The following is a 22,332-nucleotide window of genomic DNA, read 5'->3' as shown; positions in this document are numbered from 1 at the left end:
ACCTTGCTAGTTGTATCTTTCATTTGATACTGTTTGGGGTCTGTGTTTCTTGTTTTAGACCTTGCTAGCCGTATCGTACATTTGATACCGTCTGGTGTCTGTGTTTCCTTTTGTTACACTGAGCCAGGCGTATCATTCATTCGATACTCTCCTGGAGTCTATGATTCCTTTTGCCTCAGTCAGCAGTATTTCTACTGAGGCATATGTTATTTTCCCCTAGTATTCTACCAGTGATATTCTCCTACTCTCTTTAAAGTCAAATACCGTATTTTGGTAATGATAGTGTTCAAGGGAAAATTACTCCTTAAAACATAACTCTGTCAAGTCTTGGTAGAAGACTGCTTTTATTTAGAAAATATAGGATTTTCTGGAAAGGACTCTAATACACCGTAGACTCTAAACTACTACTTTTTATAAAGTTATTTTGGATAAAATGCTTACTTACGCAAATGACACTAAATGCTTATGAACTCACCAGCATTTATAAAAATGTTGATAATCGCTTTCAAAATAACTTGTATTCTCAGGTCAACAATAGACAGGTACACTCGGGAGCTTTTGTGAAGCCAGCCTAGAACCGAGCTGCATCTATACTAGTTTCTGTATTACTTTGATGTCTCTATGTAATGTAATTTATGTAAAACTATTACTATTAATGCAATGGTTGTACTTTGATTACTATACTGCATATGTTGTGATACTTGACATGACGTCATCCACCCCAGAATGTTTCCGTCGTTCCGGTTTTGGGGTGTGACACTCCATCACTTCACAATCATCTTCGGTTCATCATATGCCCACTCGATCCAAGTCTGGAGTTTTTAAACCAAGGCATACAGCTAATCTTGCCACTCTTTCTACAAACCTGCTTCATCATGCTTTGTTTTCCACCAAAGACCCAAAAGGATACAAAACAGTCTGTAAACAAACAAAGTGGGTGTCGGCTATGAAAGAAGAAATGACTGCCTTGCATCAAAATAAAACTTGGAACCTTGTTCCACGTCCCAAAGACTCAAATGTTGTGGGATCTAAATGGTTTTATCGAACCAAAAACAAATCAGATGGCTCCATTGACCAATACAAAGCCCGCCTGGTTGCTCAGGGCTTTACCCAAGTGCCTGGATTGGACTACTTTCTTACTTTTAGTCTAGTTGTTAAATCTTCCACTGTCCGGGTTGTTCTTGCTCTTGCTACCATCCATCATTGGCATTTACATCAACTTGATGTAAAAAATGCTTTCTTAAATGGTAATCTTACAGAAACAGTGTACATGGAACAACCACCTGGTTTTGTCAATCCAAATGCTCCAACTCATGTGTGTGGCCTTAAAAAGGCACTCTACGGACTTAAACATGCTCCACGTGCTTTGTTTCAACGACTTAGCACATTTCTTATTCACATAGGTTTTCAATGCAGCAGGGCCAATCCTTCTCTTTTCATTTTTAAACGAGACTCGGCTATTCTTTACTTACTTGTCTACGTTGATGATATCATTTTGACAGGTAATGATGTCCCCCTCATTAGAAAGTTTACTAATCGGCTCCATGATGAGTTTGCTATCAAAGATTTAGGCAAATTAAGCTATTTCTTGGGTCTTGAAGTCATCTACACAAGCACTGGTCTCTTCCTTAGTCAAGCGAAATATGCATATGATATTCTATCTCGAGCCGGATTACTTGATGCAAAACCAAGGGGTACCTTTTCATGATTCAACCTTATATCGATCACTAGTAGGAGCTCTACAATATCTCACCGTCACGAGACCAGACCTATCCTATGCAGTAAATCAAGCCAGTTAGTTTCTTCACTCTCCTACTACATCCCATTACCAGTTGGTAAAGCGCATTCTTCGTTATGTCAAGGGTATAATGTCATATGGTCTTACCTTTGATAAGCTCGTTACAACTCGGTTAGTTGGATACTCAGACGTAGATTGGGCTAGATGCATTGAGACACCAAGATCCACATATGGCTACTCCATCTACTTGGGTGGTAATCTTGTTTCTTGGAGTGCAAAAAAACAACCAACCGTCTCTAGATCAAGTTGTGAATCGGAGTATCGGGCAATGGCCAACACAACTGCAAAAATCATATGGCTTACTCATCTTTTAAGGGAACTACATGCTCTACCGCCAGATCAACCCACTCTTTTATGTGACAACAAAAGTGCTCTATTTCTTAGCCAAAATCCTATCTCTCACAGATGAGCAAAACACATAGATATTGACTACCACTTCATCCGTGAGCTTGTGTCATCTGGTTGGTTATACACAAAGTTTGTACCAACCAAGCTTCTGGTGGCTGACATATTTACTAAAAGTCTTCCACGACCATTATTTGAACGTTTTCGTGGCATGCTACGTGTTGGCCCCCCACCAATCAGCTTGAAGGGGGGTAATAGTTGTACATTAGCTGTACCTAATTAACTCTTGTGCATAATTATAGGAACCTAAATTAGTCAAATTTTGTGATAGGAAACTCCTTAATCACAGGAGGTCATTCTCTGTTTTGTAATCATTTATACCTTGTAACTCTTTACTTTTGATTCAATTGAAGATTACCATTCTCTTAGAAGGTTCTTGTTGCTCTAGATGATGTGGATCACATAAACCAGTTTGAGGCGTTAGCCGGTGAGCCTAATTAGTTTAAGCCGGGAAGTAGGATTATCATTACGACAAGAGATGAGCAAGTGCTAGTAGCACACTGAGTGAAGTTGATTTATGATGTCAATCTACTATCAAATAACAAAGCAATTTGCCTCTTCTGTAGGTATGCATTTGGGAGAGATATTCCGGCTCAAGGTTATGAACAGCTATGTAGACAAGTTGTACGTTATGCTGCTGGTCTTCTGTTAACAATCAGAGTTTTGGGTTCATTTATTTGTGGTAAAAATGAGCTGGAATGGATTGATGCCCTAGAATGCCTAAAACCAATTCCGTTAAATGAGACTCTGAAAAAATTGGAACTAAGCTATCTTGCTCTAGAGGAGGATTACAAGGAATTTTTTTCTAAATGTTACATGCATCATGAAAGGTTGGCGGAAAGATGATGCAATTAAAGCGCTCGAAAGCTGTAGATTTTATGCTAGAAATGGTTTAAGAGTTCTTCAGCAAAAATCTCTTATAACTATTTATAAGAACTATGATTATGATCACCTAGGCATGCGTGATCATCTTGAGGAAATGGGTAGGAATATTGTGCGTCGTTCACACCCCGATAAGCCTCATAAACATAGCCGATTGTGGAAATTTGATGAAATTGAAGATACATTAGCTAATGATTTGGTAAGGATAAAGTTTACTTCTATGTTGGGAAACACTAACACATTTATAGTTATTATGACACAAGTTTCATGGTGACTTGTTTTGGATTGCAGGGTAGTACTAAAGCAACAAAATATATACAAGTCCACAGAAAGAAATTCAGTCTTCATATTTTCATAAAAGGTCTAAGAAAGATGAAGGAACTTAGATTTCTTTCTGTTCCTGGAAATTGTTCCACTGCTTTGGAGTTTAGAATAGTTGGTCCAGACTTCCCAAAAGCTTTACAATATCTGCATTGGGACTTTTACCCTTTTAGGTCTTTACCGACAACATATCAAGCAAATAATCTTGTTGCACTTGAGATGGCTAACAACATGTTAGGTCCGATTCTGGATCTAAAACTGATAATCAAACAAACATGAATCAAGACTAACACAGTAAGATGAATGAATTGAGCTTGCACACGATTAAACACAAGAAATCGTCAGGTACAACTCAAAAGTGACCGTAAACTTCTAGAGCAACCAACCCCCAAAAGACCAGCTCCTACACTATATATACCCATCTGGACCACAAACTGAGTTTGCGGCCGTAAACACGTTTACGGCCGTAAACGTGTTTATGGTAGTAAACACAAAAAAGTTCAACTTAACATAAAGTGAAATTATAGACACAAAACAAAACACATCACATGCTAAGCCTAGCCCAAACCATTTACATGGCCCTTCAATCTCCCCCTTGGTTTGGAGCAGGCTTGGATTTTGTGTTTGTCGACAACCAGCACGTCGGACCTCACCATGGCTCCATTCCATATTCTCTTGTCAATAATTGTAGCCACCATCCTTGTATATTCCTTTGCAGCAGGCTCAAACAGCTCATTAGCAACAACAATTTGACAACTTACAAGCTGATGAATGTCTCGTTCACCAAACGTAAGTAGATCCCTTTTGTCATACAAGCGAATACAATCTTCCTTGAGCTTGATGACAGCAGCATCTGATGTTTCATCATACACCCAATAAAGCATAGAGTGTAGAGATCCATCAGGACATTTTGAGGAACAAAGATGTGTTTTACTTGAGCAGTTGCTGGCCACATTACTGCCCGGATAGGCTCGCTGGTTTCTTTATCCAATACATGCTTGTGAACTGCAACAAAGGACTCTGCAGTTTTCATTGATGGAAATCCTTTAGCGACTTGATCTTCCAAAAATGATTTGAATTGACTGGCCTTGGAATTCATTGACGGATTCGAGAAGGGAGCTTTAGATAGCTCAATGAGATCAACCTTAGTAAAGGAGTTGAAATCATGAGCATCTTTGTACAGTTTTTTATTTCCACTCTTCCTTCGAACCATGAACATATCTAGTGTATCATGAAATCCCCATGAAATAATTCCTGACCTATCACCATATATGTCTCTGAAGGTTTGAGTGCTTAGGTCAGTGAAGGTTACTTGAGCTCTATCCCAAGGAGATTTATGATCTACACTTCTTTTAAAGAGTCATTTGTTCTTGTCAGTCGACTTATCAGCAGCTGTCTTTTGTTTAGCTCCTTTTGTCTTTGCAGCTCTGTAAGCCTGTTCTGGATCCACGTCAAAACGATCAACAAAGATGGAAGATCGGATGGGAGCATCATCTATGGGAGCATCAACATTTGGAGCGTCTCGAGCGGGGGAATCGACATGAGGTTCATCAACAGTTGTCTTGAAATTATCACCAAACCTGTCTTCAAGCTTCTTTTGTAACTCCAGGAGATTTGCAGCCAGACTGCCATATTGCGTCTGAAGATCAGAAATCTGCTTAGTCTTCAGAGCATTTTCTTCTTTAAGCTCAGCCATTTGAATGCTGAGCTCGGTATTCTCAGATTGGAGGTCTGCGATTTTGATTACCAGCTCAATGTTCCTCTGGTCAAGCTCAACATTCTTCTGTTTAATGGCATCAATCTGGCTTTGGAGTGAAGGGGAGTAATCTCTTGTGTTATCACCTCCGATGAGAATTCCCTTGCCACGAGAAGGCGGCGTCGAGAATTGTTCCTCAGCTAACAGATGAGCTAGCTTGACTGAGGCATCATCTTTGTTTGGCCTTGGAGGTTAGAGATCCGTTTGAAATGAGGAACCACCAGCATCGAATACAGTGCTGCAACCTTCACTTATGGGTTTGGCTGAGACAATAGCTGGTGTGATTGTTGGAGGAGCTGTAACACTTGGTGTCGATGAACTTCGATTTGCAAATCTCAGAACGAGTCTTCGTCGCTTTGTCGCAGGAGGAGTGGCTTGGATGGTGGAAAGATCTTCTTCCATTGGCATGGATATAGGTAACCCAATATCAAGAGGAGGAATTCCTGACACTGTCACCATAGGAGTTGCTGTTTCTGCCTCTAGATTGGAAGTGGAAGGAGCGGTCACAAAAATTTCTTCTTCTACCCTTGTCTCAGCAGTTACATGAGCTACTTCATCGACATCATTAAGCAAGTTGTCGAGGTTTACATCAGACAAAAATACATCATTGTTATCAAAGTTTAATGGGATATCATCTCTGTCAAAATCCGTGACATCAACATTCTCATTTTCTTTGTCATCTTTTCTCAAGTCCTCATTGTAAGTACTCTGAACTTGAACAGACTGCAATTCCTGTTCATCATTGACTTGAGTTTCGAGGGCTGGGGATTCATCATCCTCGTGATCTGAAACAGTGATGATGCCAACATAGGATACTCTTTCTGATGAAGTTGGCTTAGACAAAATCTTCTCAGAAGTTCCGTGCGACTCAGAAGACTCATTGATCTCTGTAAATTGTCCGAACTTCACCAAGGGATGAAGACCTTGAAAATACCACTTTACCCTTTCTGTTTTGTTTGATGAGTCCAACGGTGTGAGGACCCAAAGACTTTGTGTCCATCCTATCGCCAGGTTTAACCATGTCAGGAAACTGATCATCAATGATTGTCTGAATGAATCGGGGATACATCAGAAAAGCATCTCTGTACCCCCGAGTTAGTGCACCAATGTTCACAAGAAATTCATCAAAGATGTACTTTGAAAAGTTGAACTTGTTGCCAGCTGCCAGGGAAATAATAGCCCCTGTGTTCCTGATTGAGATCTCATCCCCCCCCCCCCCCGATCTCCTTCCTTACACACAGCTAATGAACACGTGAGCCAAAAATCGCCAGTAAGGAGGCAGAAGCTTTTTCACAGTTGGAGGAAAAGAGCCCTCATATCCCATTCTTTCAAGAATCTTTTGAATTTCCGCAGCATCAGCTTCGGTTGGATAGTCAGAATTATCAAGAATCATCAAAGTTTCTCTAATATATTGCTCCGAAATCTGGATCTTGCAATTTTGAACCACAGCTTCAATGATCATTTCCTTATTCTTCTCAGTTACTTTGGCTGTTTTCCAGAACTCTTGAATACGACTTTCATAAATGATAGGATTCACTGTAATCGCATAAGCCAAGCAGCATTCTCGAAGACGGTAAATCATGGACATGAAGTCTCTGTGAGCCTCTGGTGGATCATCCAACACAATTGCAATGTTGTGCATCTCGGCTATTTTAAGATATGCTATTATCTTTGATGTGGACTAGACAATTTTGAGAAAATCACACTTTGCTTTTCGAAGATTAGAGAGAGAAATAAAGTTTACGATTTTTCAATAAAAGAAGCGGTAAAGAGAGTTTACCGCAATAAACTCCCATATATATTCCTTTGACCTTTTCGAAGGCCGCATACACTGTCAGATTGACAGTCCAAATTCCAAAAGAGTTTTTTTTTTAAAAAAAAAATAAAACCTTTTGAGGATAAAAAATAAAATAAAATAAAAATAAAAAATTAATAGTAAAGTAAAATTAAAATTAACATAAAATAAAAAATAAAAGAAAATGCTAATAAAAATTTGTCTATTAGTTAAAAAATAAAAGTAAAAATAAAAAATTCTAACTAAACAACATAAGTAAACTTTTTGACTTCATCTTGAGGTACTAGGATCAAAGTTGTTGGACAACCTTTATCCACTTGTCGGTACCTTCCATATTCGCATCTTTGTCTGATCGATCGTCGGTATTGTGGTCTACTTAAACACGAAAAATTATGACAGATTTAGGACATACTATTTATTACAAGACAGAGTGAACTTAAAATCCTAAAATTATATATGATCCTAATTACTTAGATACTATATCTTAAGGACCATTCATCTGACGACGACTAGGGATATTGTTGTCCACCTAAATTGAGCAGCGAGATCTATAGACAATCTGTATGTGTTCAATTTTAAGTGTACTAGAACATGTTTCCCGCTTCCTGATATGCCCCAGCCATCAAGAAGTTCAAGAGTACTCCTTACACCGGGTGAGCAGACAACCATTCAGAGAGAGGATAGATTCAGAATTCTATTACTTATTACTTATAACTTCAGAGGGGTTGAGAAGTAAAAGGTTGCATATGCTATGTACCAGGTCGGATTAGAAGTCGCGTAGAGGAGACAACATATGGCTAACAGATAAGAAGTCTTTCGCATATATATAACCTGCAGAGAAATAGAGTTGCATATGTTGTGTACCAGGTCGGATTGGAAGTCACGCAAAGGAGACAACATATGACTAACAGACGGAAAGAAAGAAAATGATATTCTACAGACCTAATTTATCGGAATTTACCAGTCGCCCCATCCAACCGGAATTAAGGACAGAATCCGCACATCGAGGAAAAGTTAAACCACGGTTCCAAGTACGGGTTCAATTAATGTGACGAGTAGATTCCCATATATATCTCCCTGCTCAACCTATCCGAGCGTCGTATTGTCAGGCTGAACGGATCTAACTAGGTCAAGATTTGTCAAGTCTATAAATTTCCTAAGTTCAACTCAGGTTTCCTGTTATCACATGATCATATCACTTCCCAGAACATCTCCCTCAAGCAGCACATTTCATTACAGACCTATTTTTGATTTTTTGATTTTCTAATGGTTTTGGATTTTTGAAAATTTTCTAATTTTTTGTTTTGTTTGTATTTCTCCCCCTAAATTTGTGCGTAGGAGAGAAACGAAAGTAAATGCGCAAATTTAAACTATCCTAAAACAAAAATTAATCCTCAAAACGAATCATTTTTAAAAATCCCACAAGCACATCGAATCGAGCTTTGTTAAACGGCTTAGTGAAAAAATCAGCCACATTGCTAGCGGTGGGAACCTGTTCTAGCCGGATGAGCGAGCGCTCATAACAATCTCTGATGAAATGAATTTTGATGTCAATATGCTTGGTTTTGGAATGTTGGACAAGATTTTTTGTTATTTGTATAGCGGCCTCATTATCACAGTGAATTGGGGTTTCTAGATAGTTCAGATCGTAATCCAACAGCTGATGTTGGATCCATATAACTTGAGAACAGCATGTCGAGGCAGCAACGTATTCCGCTTCTGCTGTAGAAGTAGATATCGTATGCTGTTTTCTTGCATTGCCACGATACCAGTCTATCACCAAGAAACTGACACCCTCCTGATGTTGATTTCCTGTCAAGCTCACAGCCTCCTTAATTACTGTCAGCAAAAGCATATAAGTTAAAATCAGAATTTTTTGGATACCAAAGACCCAGTTTTGGACTGCCTTTGATATACCGAAAAATTCTTTTAACAGCAATAAGATGTGAAAGTTTAGTATTAGCCTGATAGCGAGCACATTGACACACTGCAAACATGATGTCGGGACGACTTGCAGTGAGATACATCAAGGAATCGATCATCGATCTATAGTGAGTTTGATCTACGGATTCACCGTCAATATCAGGAGTCAGCAGGAGTCTTTCAGCCATGGGAGTTGAAGCAGGTTTCGCGTCTGAAAATCCAAACTTCTCAAGAATATCTTCAACATACTTTGCTTGATGTAGCAAGATTCCGGTTGAATTTTGATTGACTTGAAGCCCCAAAAACATAGTCATTTCACCTAGAGAACTCATCTCAAATCTCTTCTTCATGACGCTTTCGAACTCTTTGCAAAGCTTTGGACATGTGGACCCGAAGATGATGTCGTCAACATAGATCTGAACCAGTATCATGCTCGAGGAGCTTGATGTAACCCATACAATGCCTTGTCCAACTTGTAGACATGATTGGGGAACTTTGAGTCAATAAACCCAGGGGGTTGATCAACATAAATTTCTTCCTTCACCTTGCCGTACAGGAAGGCAGTCTTGACATCCATCTGGTAGACCGTGAAATTCTTATAGGAAGCATACACGAGGAAGATTCGAATCACCTCCAAACAAGCCACGGGAGCATACACTTCAGTATAATCAAGACCCTCGGTCTTTCGAAACCCTCGGACCACCAATTGCGCTTTATTTCGAACGATTACACCAGAATCATCTTGCTTATTACGATAGACTCAACGTGTGTCAAGAGACCATTTGCCTTTTGGCAACTCAACCAGTTTCCAGACCCCCAGTTTTTCAAATTGATTTAGCTCTTCATGCATCGCGTCTACCCAGCTGGGATCATTTAGAGCCATTTCAATATTTTTGGGCTCAACTTGAGATATAAAGCAAGAGTAAAGACATTCATTAACGTCTCCACTCTGACTTCTGGTTTTAACTCCATCACCCAGCTGGCCAATGACATTTTCGATCGGATGATCGCGTTGAATTCGAGAAGGTATGTCTTGGCTGATCTCATTGATAGAAACAGGAAGAGTGTGAATATTGAAACCTCCATCATCTGCTGGATGAGTCCGATTAGAAGACTCTGCTACAAATTCATTTGCAATTTCTTCAGGAAAGAGGAGTTCCATAAATGTTGTATTGACAGCGGAAGCATCTCTAGACATGAACTCTCTTTCGATGGGTGTTAGAGGTGTAGCATCAGCATTAAGAGTTTCAGTTGGAATCTCAGACACATGACTAGTCGGTTGTACAGATGACTCCCCCTCAGATTGAGCAGAGAGATCCCCTTCAAGTGGAGCAGAGGATTCCCTTTCAACCATTGGGGGTCTGTAAACAACCTCTTCATCTTCGTCTTCAATCACAGGAACATTCTTCAAACTGGAGGAAGATCCACTTGAATTATTCGAAGACACGTTTAGAGATATGAATAGGGATGTGTAATCAAATAACTAGTCAGGACCCACTCTAGCATCAGTTTCATTCTCCTCCAGCCAGCGCATGTCATAAGATTCAGTAATCTGCTTAGTCCTTTTGTTGTAGACCCTATATGCGGTGCGCACAACATACCCCATAAAGTAACAGTCATCAGCTTTGGCATTAAATTTAGGGTTGGAATCTAAGTGAAGAAGGGTGCAAGGACAGCCAAATACACGAAAATGGCTTACGGAAGTCTTGTGTCCGTAAAGACTCTCGTATGGGTCTTCATCTGTGCTTTGTTGATTAGAACACGATTCTGCACATAGCAAGCAGTGTTAATCGCCTCGGCCCAAAAGAAGACAGGTAGCTTGGAGTCACAAAGCATTGTCCTTGCAGCATCTTTCAATGTTCTGTTCCTCCGTTCAGCAACACCGTTTTGTTGAGGCGTGTGAGCAGAACTATATTGATGCACTATCCCCTTTTCTGCGCAAAAATGATCAAGAACCGAATTCTTGAATTCAGTTCCATTATCAGTGTGAAGCGCCGTCACTTGATTGTTAGTCTGCTTCTCAATCATCACCACGAACTTCTTTATCAGATCAGCAATCCCTGTTTTGTTGGATAAGAAGAAGACCCACGTAAATCTAGAGAAATCATCAATCACAACAAGACAATATGAGCTTCTGTTGATGCTCAGGACGTTGACTGGACCAAATAAGTCCATATGCAATAGTTGAAGCACTTGATTGATTGAGCTAATTTACTTGGGCAAGTGTGGTTTCCGATGATGTTTGCCTTGAGCACATGAAACACACTTTTCAAACATGATAAAGTCTCTGACAGGAAGGCCTCGAACCATCTCATTTTTTGCAAGACGATTCAAGTTTTCGCATTAGCATGACCAAGTCTTCGATGCCATAACATTGCATTGTGTTCGGAAACCTTTGAGAATAAACAAGTGACTTGTTCAGGTAGGTTACTGTTCATTTCAATGATGTAGGCGTTCCCATCTCGTTTTGATTTGACTAGAATCCATTCTTCTGGGATGAAGATGCCAGGCTTGAGAATCATACACTCTTTATCAGTAAAGTACGTTGAGTAGCCTTTGTCACATATCTTAGAAATGCTCAACAAACTATGCTTTAATTCGGGTGCAAAGTTGACATTTTCAAAGCTCAACACTCCATTTGTAACAGTTCCGCACTGTGTGATCTTTCCACCGTCTCCACCCGTAAAAGAAACATAGCCCCCATTAAAAGATTGAATTTCGCTCAGCTGGGAGATGTCTCCAGTCATATGCCGGGAACAGCCGCTATCGACGTACCAAGGACGGACGATATTCCTCCGCAACTGTCCCTGCAAAATGAGCGGAATCATTTAGACTTAGGAACCCATGTCATCACTGTCCTGGGTTTCCTTTTCACTTTTTCTGATTTAGACTTTAAAATTTGCAAATTAGGATCTTCATTTCTAATCACTTCAGAGGGAGGTAACGATGAACTAGAGAGTGATTTGGGCTTCCATTGAAGTTTAGGTTTTACAACAGTCTCTGATGATTTTGAAATAGACTTCACAGGAGTTTGCATAGACCTTCTGGATTTTCTACCAAAATTAGTAGAAGATCTAGAATTGCTTTTTGATGAAACCGATCTTGGCTCAGCCTTGTTCGGTTTTGACAACCTGTTTCGAGTTTTGTTAGTAAAAACCTTTTTATTTTATTGAAAAACAACCCCTTTTCTGCTCTTACTATCTTTTTGATCCTTACTTTGAGAACGAGTTCTTGACGATTTTCTAATTAAAGACCTTCCTCAAGACTCATTCTCCCCTCTTGGTGACAGATAGTTTACAAAGATCCTATTTTGACAGTTTCTAGCTATGTGACCACCAACTCCACAATTAAAACAAATCTGTTTATTATTTGAATCTATATTGCGTTTTTCAGACTTATTTTCTTTATAGACACTCTTACTCTTCTTAGAAGAACATGCATGAGAATTAGGTTGAGAAATAAGTGAGGGTGCCTCATTTGATTTGACTTGCGGAGTTGATGATTCCTCATGAGAATCACAATCATCAGAATTACCAAACAACTCATCAAACATATCGAAAAAATTAAATTCAACATTATCCAATGATGAGCTAACACAAGGAGCTTTTTCAGTCTTATCATCAGAAACACACTCAAAATTGTTCACAATAGAAAAATCAGAATTAAAAACAGAAACAAATTCTCCAGCTTCACACTTGGCCTGATCTAAGGGTGTATCTGCAGAGGAAGTAGAAACATTAGTACTTTCAATGTTAATAAAACCTCTTGAAACAAAACCAGCAGGTTTGCCATATCGAAGATGTGGCTCCCTGTCAGTTTCATTTTGTGTCAAAGGGATTGATGAGTAGTTATGATTAAAAGGAGGAGGAACACAATCATACCCTAAACCCTTGTTTTGATTTTCTTTAAATTTCAATTGGGTTTCATATAAAGACTCAATTGTTTTACTAGAAGCAGAATAGTTTTTGAAACTCACATCTGTTTTTCCACTTTTAATTTTTAACTCATCAAGTTCTTTGGTCACAGCATCAAGTTGTCTCTTAGTATAATCATAAATTTCACACTTTTCACTGAATTCTGATTGAATTTTTCTAAAATCTTTTGTTTTGGCTTCTAGTTGGGCCTTAAGTGGTTTTTGTCCCTTCCTAAGTTGATAACCCTCATATTTAAGGTCCTCTACTTGCCTACGTAAAGTTTGAATTTAATTTCGAAGAAGTGTAACATATTCTTTGCAAGCAAAAGAACAAGACGGTAGATTTACCTTGCTTTTCTTGGGCTCAGAGGATGTGGAAACCATTAGGGCAAACTGCAGCTCCATCATTTCTGCCTCGGGATTAGTATCATTGTTCTTTGAAGCAGCATCATCAATTTGAGCTAGATGAGCATTTTCTTACCCTGTGATGTTTAAAGCTTGAATTTGATCCTCCCAATCAAATGATTGAACAACCATAGCTGTTTCTCCATTGGTTGTAGCTCCTGCACGATTGTTTCCCACTGCGACCATCTGTTGGTTATTGTTGACTCTGCGATCTGGCTTCAGGCAGTCACGAGCAAAGTGACCCGACTCGTGACAGTTAAAACATCTCAACATACTTTTGTTGAATCCCACCTTTTTGTCAGCATTCATAGCCCAGTTGTTTTTCCCTGTTTTCTTGGCAAATTGTTTGGCTCTAAAAACAGCCATGGCAATCTACCAAGTAATGTCCATTTCCTCTACATCTTCGGGATGTATCTGGTCCAAGTCAGCAAAGGATAGCTGAGGTGGAAGATCTCCGGCTACGAAGCATTGTAGCAATTAACTAGCCCAGTGGCTAGAGCAAGATTTTCATCAGATTCTTTGGTGTTTGAAGAGGAGACTTTAGCTGACACATTGGGAGCAGGAACAGTTTGTTGAGATGGCACACTTGAAGGTTGAAGTTGAGGGATTGATGTTGCAGCATTGAGGGTTTGAATCTGAGGTTGTTGAACTGTGAAAGCTTGACCTGAGGAAGTCATGAAGGATGATAGTGTTGTATTGTTGGATGAAACACCAAGGTTTGCAGTAGAATATGAATTCATGTGGTTGATTTCTCTCTGTTTGTCATCAATGTCACAGGCTTTGATGACTGCCATGATTTCTGCAAGAGTGAGACAGTTTAAGTACTTGGTTTTCTTAATTACAACAACATTCATATCTCATGATCGAGGAAGTGCATTCAAAAGTTTCTTGTTGATTTCTGACTTGGACAAATAAATTCCTGAAATGTTCATGTCAGTTGTGAGAGCGGTGAACCTTTGCAATTGAGCCTCAAGGGTTTCTCCTGGAATGTAGTTAAACATGTTAAATTTTTGTCTTAACATGTCCTGTCGACTTTATTTCATATCTTCATTGCCATCGTAGACCTCAATAAGAGCTTCCCATAGAGCTTTTGCAGAAGTGTACTCACGAAAACCTTGAGCAATATCAGGAGATAATGCCATGGTTAGAGTAGCCAATGCTCTTTCCTGTTCTTCAACCAGTTCAAACTCTTCATTAGTGTAGTTTTCAATTGCTTTGTCAATCAACTGACCTCCAACTGTCATCGTTACTCTGACAGGATCTCTAAGAATACTTCTCCAGATCTTGAAATCTTTCATTTTGATGTATTTTTCGATTCTATATTTCCACTCGGGAAAACCTTCAGCAGACATCAATCTCGGAATGCGTGTAGTACTGCCCATAACAGCATCAAGTTCCTGAAAATGAGTTTGAGAATCCATTTGAAAGTGATTTAACAATTTCAAAAGAGTTTACGGTTGAGGTTAGTTGAAATGAATGCGACTGTAAACAGAGTTTACGGTATGGGATTTATGGTTTAGGTGTTTACGGTTTTGGGTTTACTGTTTGATGGGTTTACGGTTCTGGGTTTACTGTTTTATGGGTTTACGGTTTTGGGTTTACTGTTTTATGGGTTTACGATGTATGAGTATTTAGTGATTACGGTTTTTGAATGGACAGTAAACAGAGTTTACGGTTGGCAGTAAACTCTCAATCAGCCTTTAAAACTCGTACTTTTCAAACGGAAAATGTTTCTTCAAAGCTCAGAACGCAAAATCCAACAACTAATCGATGAAAACAACAACTTGAACACACAAAATCTCGATCAGATGAGTTTGATACCAGCTTACTGCTCTGATACCAATTGTTAGGTCTGATTCTAGATCTAAAACTGATAATCAAACAAACATGAATCAAGAGTAACACAGTAAGATGAATGAATTGAGCTTGCACACGATTAAACACAAGAAATCGTCAGGTACAACTCAAAAGTGACCGTAAACTTCTAAAGCAACCAACCCCCAAAAGACCAGCTCCTACATTATATATACCCATCTTATATATACCCATCTGGACCGCAAACTGAGTTTTCGGCCGTAAACACGTTTACGGCCGTAAACGTGTTTACGGTAGTAAACACAACAAAGTTCAAGTTAACATAAAGTTAAATTACAAACACAAAACAAAACACATCACATGCTAAGCATAGCCCAAACCATTTACATGGCCCTTCATTGCATTATGATGTTATACATACATTGTTTTGTTATTACACCACTATTCATTTTACTTTTTGCTTACTTTAGGTCCTTAACAAGCTCAGATTCCTTGAACTCAGTAGTTCAATGTTGAGTACCTTTGATCTTGGGCTTACTCCAAATCTCGAGATGTTGACTTTTCAACATTTTCATCATTTGCTATAACTTCATATGACCATTGGATGTTTAAAGCTCATATCTGTTGTCCTTGAAGGTTCAAGGTTGAGAACCCTTGACCTTGGGCTGGCTCCAAATATTGAAGAGTTGATTCTTGTTGGATGCAAAGATTTGGAAAATCTTCACTTGCCTGGAAGATGTCTAAATCTCAGACACTTACTACTCACCAAATCAAAGTTGAGGACCCTTGACATTGGGCTGACTCCGAATCTCGAGAAGTTAAACCTTAAAAAGTCTTATTGTTTGGAAGAACTTCACATGGCCAATGAATGTCAAAAGCTCAACGAACTCGAAATTACTCATTCAAATTTGAGGACCCTTGACCTTGGGATGACTCCAAATCTAAAGAAGTTAGTTCTCATAGAGTGTCGTAAATTGGTAGAACTTCACACTCCTTTTGGATGTCTAAAAAAGTTTGTCCATGTAGACTTAAGTGGTTGTTTGAGGTTTAGATCTTTTAAGTTTAACAAAAAGGATTATACTTCTTGTAGTGTGGATGAGTCACTTGAGGTTGGTCCTCTTGCTGAGTTATATATGTGTGTAGAGTCTATAGAAAGATGCCTATTTCACCCTGACATTGAATTGCCAAAGTTTCAGTTTTTCCGTGATTATAAAGAAGATCGACCCTCAATGACTAGATATCTTGAGAGACATTTTTCTGAAGGTATGTGTGCTTGCACAAACCTTGAGACGTTTTCACAAAGCATTTGTGGTTTACGACGTTTAAGAAAGCTTGTACTCGCACACAGTTTTGTAGAGGTGATCAATGACCTTGACTTGTTAGAATCTCTCGAGGAGCTCATATTGTATTATACAAAGATTAAACATCTTCCGGATAGCATTCTCATGTTGAAACGCCTGAAATATCTCAAACTTTATGATTGTTCGCTGCTTGAGAATTTACCAGAGGATCTTGGCCAATTAGAATGTTTAGAGAAGCTACATTTGACAGATGTAAAGATTATTAAACATCTTCCGGATAGCAACGCTTAAAAGATCTTCAACTTTATAATTGTTTGCTGCTTGAGAAGTTACCAGAGGATCTTTGGCCAATTAGAATGCCTAGAGAAGCTACATTTGACAGATGCAAAGATTATTAAACATCTTCCAGATAGCATTTGCATGTTGAAACGCTTGAAAGATCTTCAACTTTATAATTGTTTACAGCTTGAGAAGTTACCAGAGGATCTTGGCCAATTAGAATGTTTAGAGGAGCTAAATTTACAAGGATCTGAACGTTTACAAGATATTCCGAAGAGCATCTTGTTGGCGATCAAGAAATATAGCAATAAACAAGAACAGGGGTAAAAGGGGTAAAAGGGGTAAAACTGGAATTGGCAGCCGAATGATTACTTTATTGACTGAAGAATACTAGCAGCCTAATGATTAAGGTGCTATACAATGAATTTTCGACTGATAAATTGTGATCACTGAACTACTCTATTTATACTACTAAATTTAACAGAAAAGAGAAATACTAGGGTCAGTTTCTTTTCTAACGGTCATGACTGCCCACGTTTCATTTTTCCTAATTACCAGGTCAATCCTTGACCAACATTTCTCCCCCTCAAGGTTGACCTTTCTTCTTCAGATCTTCTATGCCAATTAGTGCTCTCATCTCAGCAAACTTTATCCTTGACATTGCCTTTGTTAGAACATCAGCCTTCTGTTGATCTCCACTCACATGTTCCACTTGAATTTGCTCCCTTTCAACACACATGCGAATAAAGTGGAACCTTGTGTCTATGTGCTTGCTTCTACCGTGAGATACCGGATTTCTTATGAGTGCTATGGTGGATTGATTGTCGATTAGCAGCTTTACCTTCTGTGCTTTCTTTCCCATCAGCTCACTGAACAAATTTCTTAACCACAGTCCTTGACATGCTGCTGCAGTTGCAGCCATATACTCAGCTTCACATGAGCTGAGTGCCACTGTTTTCTGTTTCTGCGAAGCCCATGTTATGAGATTTCCTGAGTAGTAGAAAGCTACTCCAGTGGTTCCCCTTCTATCTTCACAATCACTGTTGTAACTGCTGTCACTGTATCCCACAAGTCTTCCATCGCCTCCCCTGTGATACTTTAGCCCATACTGGGTTGTTCCCTTCACATATCTCAAGATATGTTTTATAGCAACATAGTGACTCTGTTTGGGTTTTTGCATAAACTTGCTCACCACTCCAACACTGTAATTAAGGTCTGGTCTTGTGTGGACCAGGTATCTCAAACTCCCAACAAGCCTCCTGTACATGGTTGCATTTACTGGTTCACCATCTTCATCTTTGGTTAACTGAAGTTTTGGCTCCATTGGGTATTGAGAACTGTTGCAGCCTTCCATGCCTGAAGCCTTTAGGATCTTTTCAGCATACCCTTTTTGTGTGAGCATTATACCATCCTTCCCCTGTAATACTTCAATTCCCAAATAATATGATAATAATCCCAGATCACTCATGTCAAATACTCTTTTCATTCTTGTTTTGAACTCTTGGATTCCCTTTTCACTCGACCCAGTGACAATAAGATCATCTACATAGACTCCAACTATGAGAACAAGGTTGGATTTGTGTACCTTGTAGACTGCTTGCTCTTGAGCACATCTAGTGAATCCAAGTGACTTGAGTGATTGGTCGAGCTTTATGTTCCATGCCCTTGGCACCTGTCGTAGCCCGTACAAGGCCTTATGAAGACGATACACCCAACCTTCCTTCCCTTTAACCGTGAACCCAGGGGGCTGAGTTACATAGACTTCTTCCTTAAGATTGCCATGAAGGAAAGCTGACTTAACATCTAGGTGATGTACCTGCCAATTCTCCTTTGTTGCTATTGAGAGAATTAGTCTTATCGTCTCTAATCTGGCAACTGGTGCGAATGCTTCATCAAAATCGACACCCCTTTCTTGAACATAACCCTTGGCGACCAAGCGAGCCTTATACTTGATTACTTCTCCAACTGCACTTTTTTTTAATTTAAATACCCATTTTAGCCCTATTACTTTGCGATTTGAGGGCAATTTGGCTAGGGACCAGGTTTTGTTCCTTTCAATTGACTCCAATTCCAATTTCATGGCCTGCTTCCAAGCTCTTTCAGTCACTGCTTCTTCATAGGACGTAGGCTCATCATCAATCAACAGTAGCTCTTGGTTCTTCTCATACAATTCTTGTATTTCAGCCTCGTCCAATCTTCTTGTGTTTTCGTAAATCTCATTGAGAGATCGAAACCCTTTCGCTGGTGTGTCGTCATACGAGGCTACAGACCCGGTTTCTGCTGATGCTTGACCTGGTGGCATTGATCGCGACTCCAATCTTTGTGTGCTATGCTGTGGTGTGTCTCCGAACATAGGACTGTGAGTGTCGTAGTCTGGGTGGGAGTTACCATGTACCGGCGTTAGTGGGTCTTCACTCACATTATCTGCTGGATCAATTACTTGGGCTGGTTGGGATTGGGCTTCCAAACCTGATACAATATTGTTAGTCCAATAAGGAGTCGTAAGAGGCTCCCCCATTGACTCGTCATTCCAAGCCCAAGGTTTTGCTTCGTTAAACATCACGTCTCTGGCTATTACAATACGTCGACTACTGGGATTGTACATACGATATCCCTTAGTTCCTTCTTCAGTTCCCAAATACACCATAGCCTCACTCCGGTCGCTTAATTTTGTTTGACCTCGCAATTTCTTGACGAACCCTACACACCCAAAGACCTTCAGGTGTGCTAAGGATGGCTTGGACCCCTTCCAGGCCTCGTATGGAGTTACGTTTTCCAGAGCCTTCGTTCCGATTCTGTTCTGAAGGTATACCGAGTGTCGTACCGCCTCGCCCCAAAATTGATCCGATAGTTTCATGGTCTTGAGCAACGATCGAGTCATCTCTAGAATTGTTCGATTACGCCTCTCCACAACGCCATTTTGCTGAGGCGTGTGTGGAGTCGTCAATTGCCTGTGTATTCCAGCGTGTTCACAAAAATTGGTGAACTGGGCGGAATTAAATTCGCCTCCCCGGTCAGTTCGCAATGCCTTGATCTTATACTCACTCTCTCCTTCAACTCGTGACTTGAACTTCTGGAACATGTTGAACGCCTCGTCTTTGGTTTTGATCAAATAGACCCACATGTAGCGTGAGTAATCATCTACAATCAGCAGGAAGTATAGATTACCTCCTTTTGTTGCAGGTGTAATTGGCCCACAGAGATCCGCGTGCAACAACTGGAGTGGGTCTTTTGCTCTCCACTGGGTCACCTTTGGGAAGCTCTGTCTCGCCTGCTTTCCTACCATACAGCCTTCACACACTTGTGATGGGTGAGTCAACTGGGGCATACCTGTCACCATCTCCTTATGTGTCATTTCTTCAAGTAGTTTGAAGTTTGTGTGACCCATACGTGCATGCCATAACCATGAGTCATCCTCTATACTCATGGCCAAGCATATAGGCTTTCCAGGTGTAAGCTTTATCTTATAAAGTCTGTTCTTGGATCTCTGCACCTTCATAACTAAGCTTCCTGCTTCATCATACATTCTCAAGAACTCCTTCTTCATCCCTATGTCATACCCTTCTTCAGTCATTTGTCCTAGACTTATTATATTACTGTGTAGAGCAGGAATATAATACACGTCTGGGATGACAAATTGGTCACCATTCTTGCAATCAAACAGAAGAGCACCTTTTCCTTTGATTGGAACCCTGGACCCATCTCCGAATCGAACCTGCCCCGTGACTTTCTCATCTAGTTCTGCAAATAAGCCCCTGCATCCAGTCATATGGTTACTAGCTCCATTGTCTAGATACCATATGTTCTCTTCATTGCTCTCCTTGAGTTGACTCGGGTAGAATTTTTATTCATTCAAAAGGACCATCTCGGTATTCTTTTCACCACAAACAGTCAACAATAGAGTTGGTTCTTCTTCATCAGCAGCCAAGTTAACTTCTTGGTCCTGTTGCTTCTTTGCTTTGCACTCTGATGCATAATGACCAAGCTCTTGGCATTCATAACATCTAATGTTGCTCTTGTCTCGTGGTTTTTTTGTTGACAATGTTTGTCTCCTGTCGTGAGTCACCGCCCCAGCGACCACCTCTGCCACGGGACGAACCTCGTCCTCGTGTGCTGCCTCTTCCTCCCCGGTTGTTACTTCCTCCTCTTCCTCGGCCACCTTGTGAGTTCGGCTTGCTTGGACTCCGGTGGGTTGATGAACCTTCAGCCTTGGCAAGTAGCAGGGCATTATCAGCTTGTGTGCTTGCCTTCCGGAGTCGGAGCCTGTCTTCATATGCTTTCAAATGCCCAATTGCTTCTTCAAATGGCATTGATTCCATATCACAGCTTTGCTCCATTGATGCCACCAGATTTATGAACTTCTCTGGGACTGTATCAAACAATTTTCTTACCAATTCTTCGTCTTCCAATATTGCCCCTGCACTCCCAAATTTAGAGATCATTGCTGAGATCTTCCCAGCATATTCATCTATAGATTCTGTTTCCTTCATCTGAAGTGCTTCAAACTCACTCTTCAGTACCCTCAGCCTTGCCTTTTGGACCCTCTCTGCACCCACATAACGTGACTTTAGAGAGTCCCAAACTTCCTTAGCTGTCTTCTTCTTGGCAGCCTGTGCAAGTATTTCTTCTGGTATTGACTGGAAGATGAAAGCTCAAGCCTGCTTGCTCTTCTTCTCATCCACAACCACTCCGGTTGGTGGCTCTATGGCATCCCATAACCCATGGGCATCCATGATGGCTTCCATCCTGATTGACCAGGTGTTGTAATTTAGTGAGGTTAACATTGGGCACTGTAGGGTGAAGGGGCTGTCCTTGGACTGATTGGATGAAGATGGGGCTGTCATCTTGTTGAATCGAGGGTACTTGGGCATACAATTGATCAGGATCTGTTTGGCTCTGATACCAAATGTTGGCGATCAAGAAATATAGCAATAAACAAGAACAGGGGTAAAAGGGGTAAAACTGGAATTGGCAGCCGAATGATTACTTTATTGACTGAAGAATACTAGCAGCCTAATGATTAAGGTGCTATACAATGAATTTTCGACTGATAAATTGTGATCACTGAACTACTCTATTTATACTACTAAATTTAACAGAAAAGAGAAATACTAGGGTCAGTTTCTTTTCTAACGGTCATGACTGCCCACGTTTTATTTTTCCTAATTACCAGGTCAATCCTTGACCAACACATCTCTGAGATGAAACACCTAAAATATTTCTTTCTTAACAATTGTATTCGAGTTAAGAATTTTCCTGAGGAACTTGGATGTTTGGAATGTTTACAAGGGTTATATATACAGGGTACAAGCATAAGTCATCATCCGCAGAACATTCTTTTGTTGAAAGGTTTGTGTATTAGTGGGTCCAGACAGTTCCTTGAGTCGTGTGGGTTTACATCTGAGATACAAGACGCATTATCGTACTGCTACGTACGGTTGCCTATAATGCATGCACCCACAGAAGGAGTCTCCTCTACCTTGCTCCATGGATGATTTTGAGAAGCTCTGGTGGAGCCCAGAAAAAACAAGTCAAATAAAACTATTGTAAAACGTACTTTCTGTGTTTTTTATTTCATCATGTTACATGATTTCAGTTTTGAAATTATTGTGATATTAATTTTTCAGCTAAAGTCAATAATTATAACTAGAAAGAAACAAGTACTGTACATAGACAAGCGTTTGTGTTATCTTTTGATCTCTTTATATATGTGGAGGATGGAAATATAACTGATTTCTA

The 22,332-nt window shown here is 40.0% G+C and overlaps 1 protein-coding gene across 1 annotated transcript; it reads right to left on the bottom strand.

Annotated features, from left to right (window-relative positions):
- Positions 1 to 20,437: 20,437 nt before the first annotated feature.
- On the bottom strand, positions 20,438 to 21,338 carry LOC128133684 (uncharacterized). The gene is made up of 3 exons (XM_052771202.1): positions 21,252 to 21,338; positions 20,841 to 21,203; positions 20,438 to 20,794 (listed from the first exon to the last, which is right to left on the bottom strand). Exons 1-3 carry the CDS (start codon positions 21,336 to 21,338, stop codon positions 20,438 to 20,440), a joined length of 807 nt encoding a protein of 268 aa, XP_052627162.1.
- Between the last annotated feature and the right edge of the window lie 994 nt (positions 21,339 to 22,332).

Source organism: Lactuca sativa, chromosome 4 (assembly GCF_002870075.4).
Source record: "Lactuca sativa cultivar Salinas chromosome 4, Lsat_Salinas_v11, whole genome shotgun sequence".
NCBI classification, from domain to species: domain Eukaryota; kingdom Viridiplantae; phylum Streptophyta; class Magnoliopsida; order Asterales; family Asteraceae; genus Lactuca; species Lactuca sativa.
The sequence above is the reverse complement of the archived record's forward strand: the minus strand, read 5'-3'. Positions and strand labels throughout refer to the sequence as shown.

What these genes read in the sequence shown, in the direction of transcription:
- LOC128133684 (XM_052771202.1), bottom strand. Translation starts at nt 21,338, where the DNA reads ATGGAAGCCATCATGGATGCCCATGGGTTATGGGATGCCATAGAGCCA. An exon ending in ATGAGAAGAAGAGCAAGCAG is followed by an intron (nt 21,204 to 21,251) that starts GCTTGAGCTTTC and finishes ATACTTGCACAG; the next exon opens with GCTGCCAAGAAGAAGACAGC. An exon ending in ACAGGCTCCGACTCCGGAAG is followed by an intron (nt 20,795 to 20,840) that starts GCAAGCACACAA and finishes CCAAGGCTGAAG; the next exon opens with GTTCATCAACCCACCGGAGT.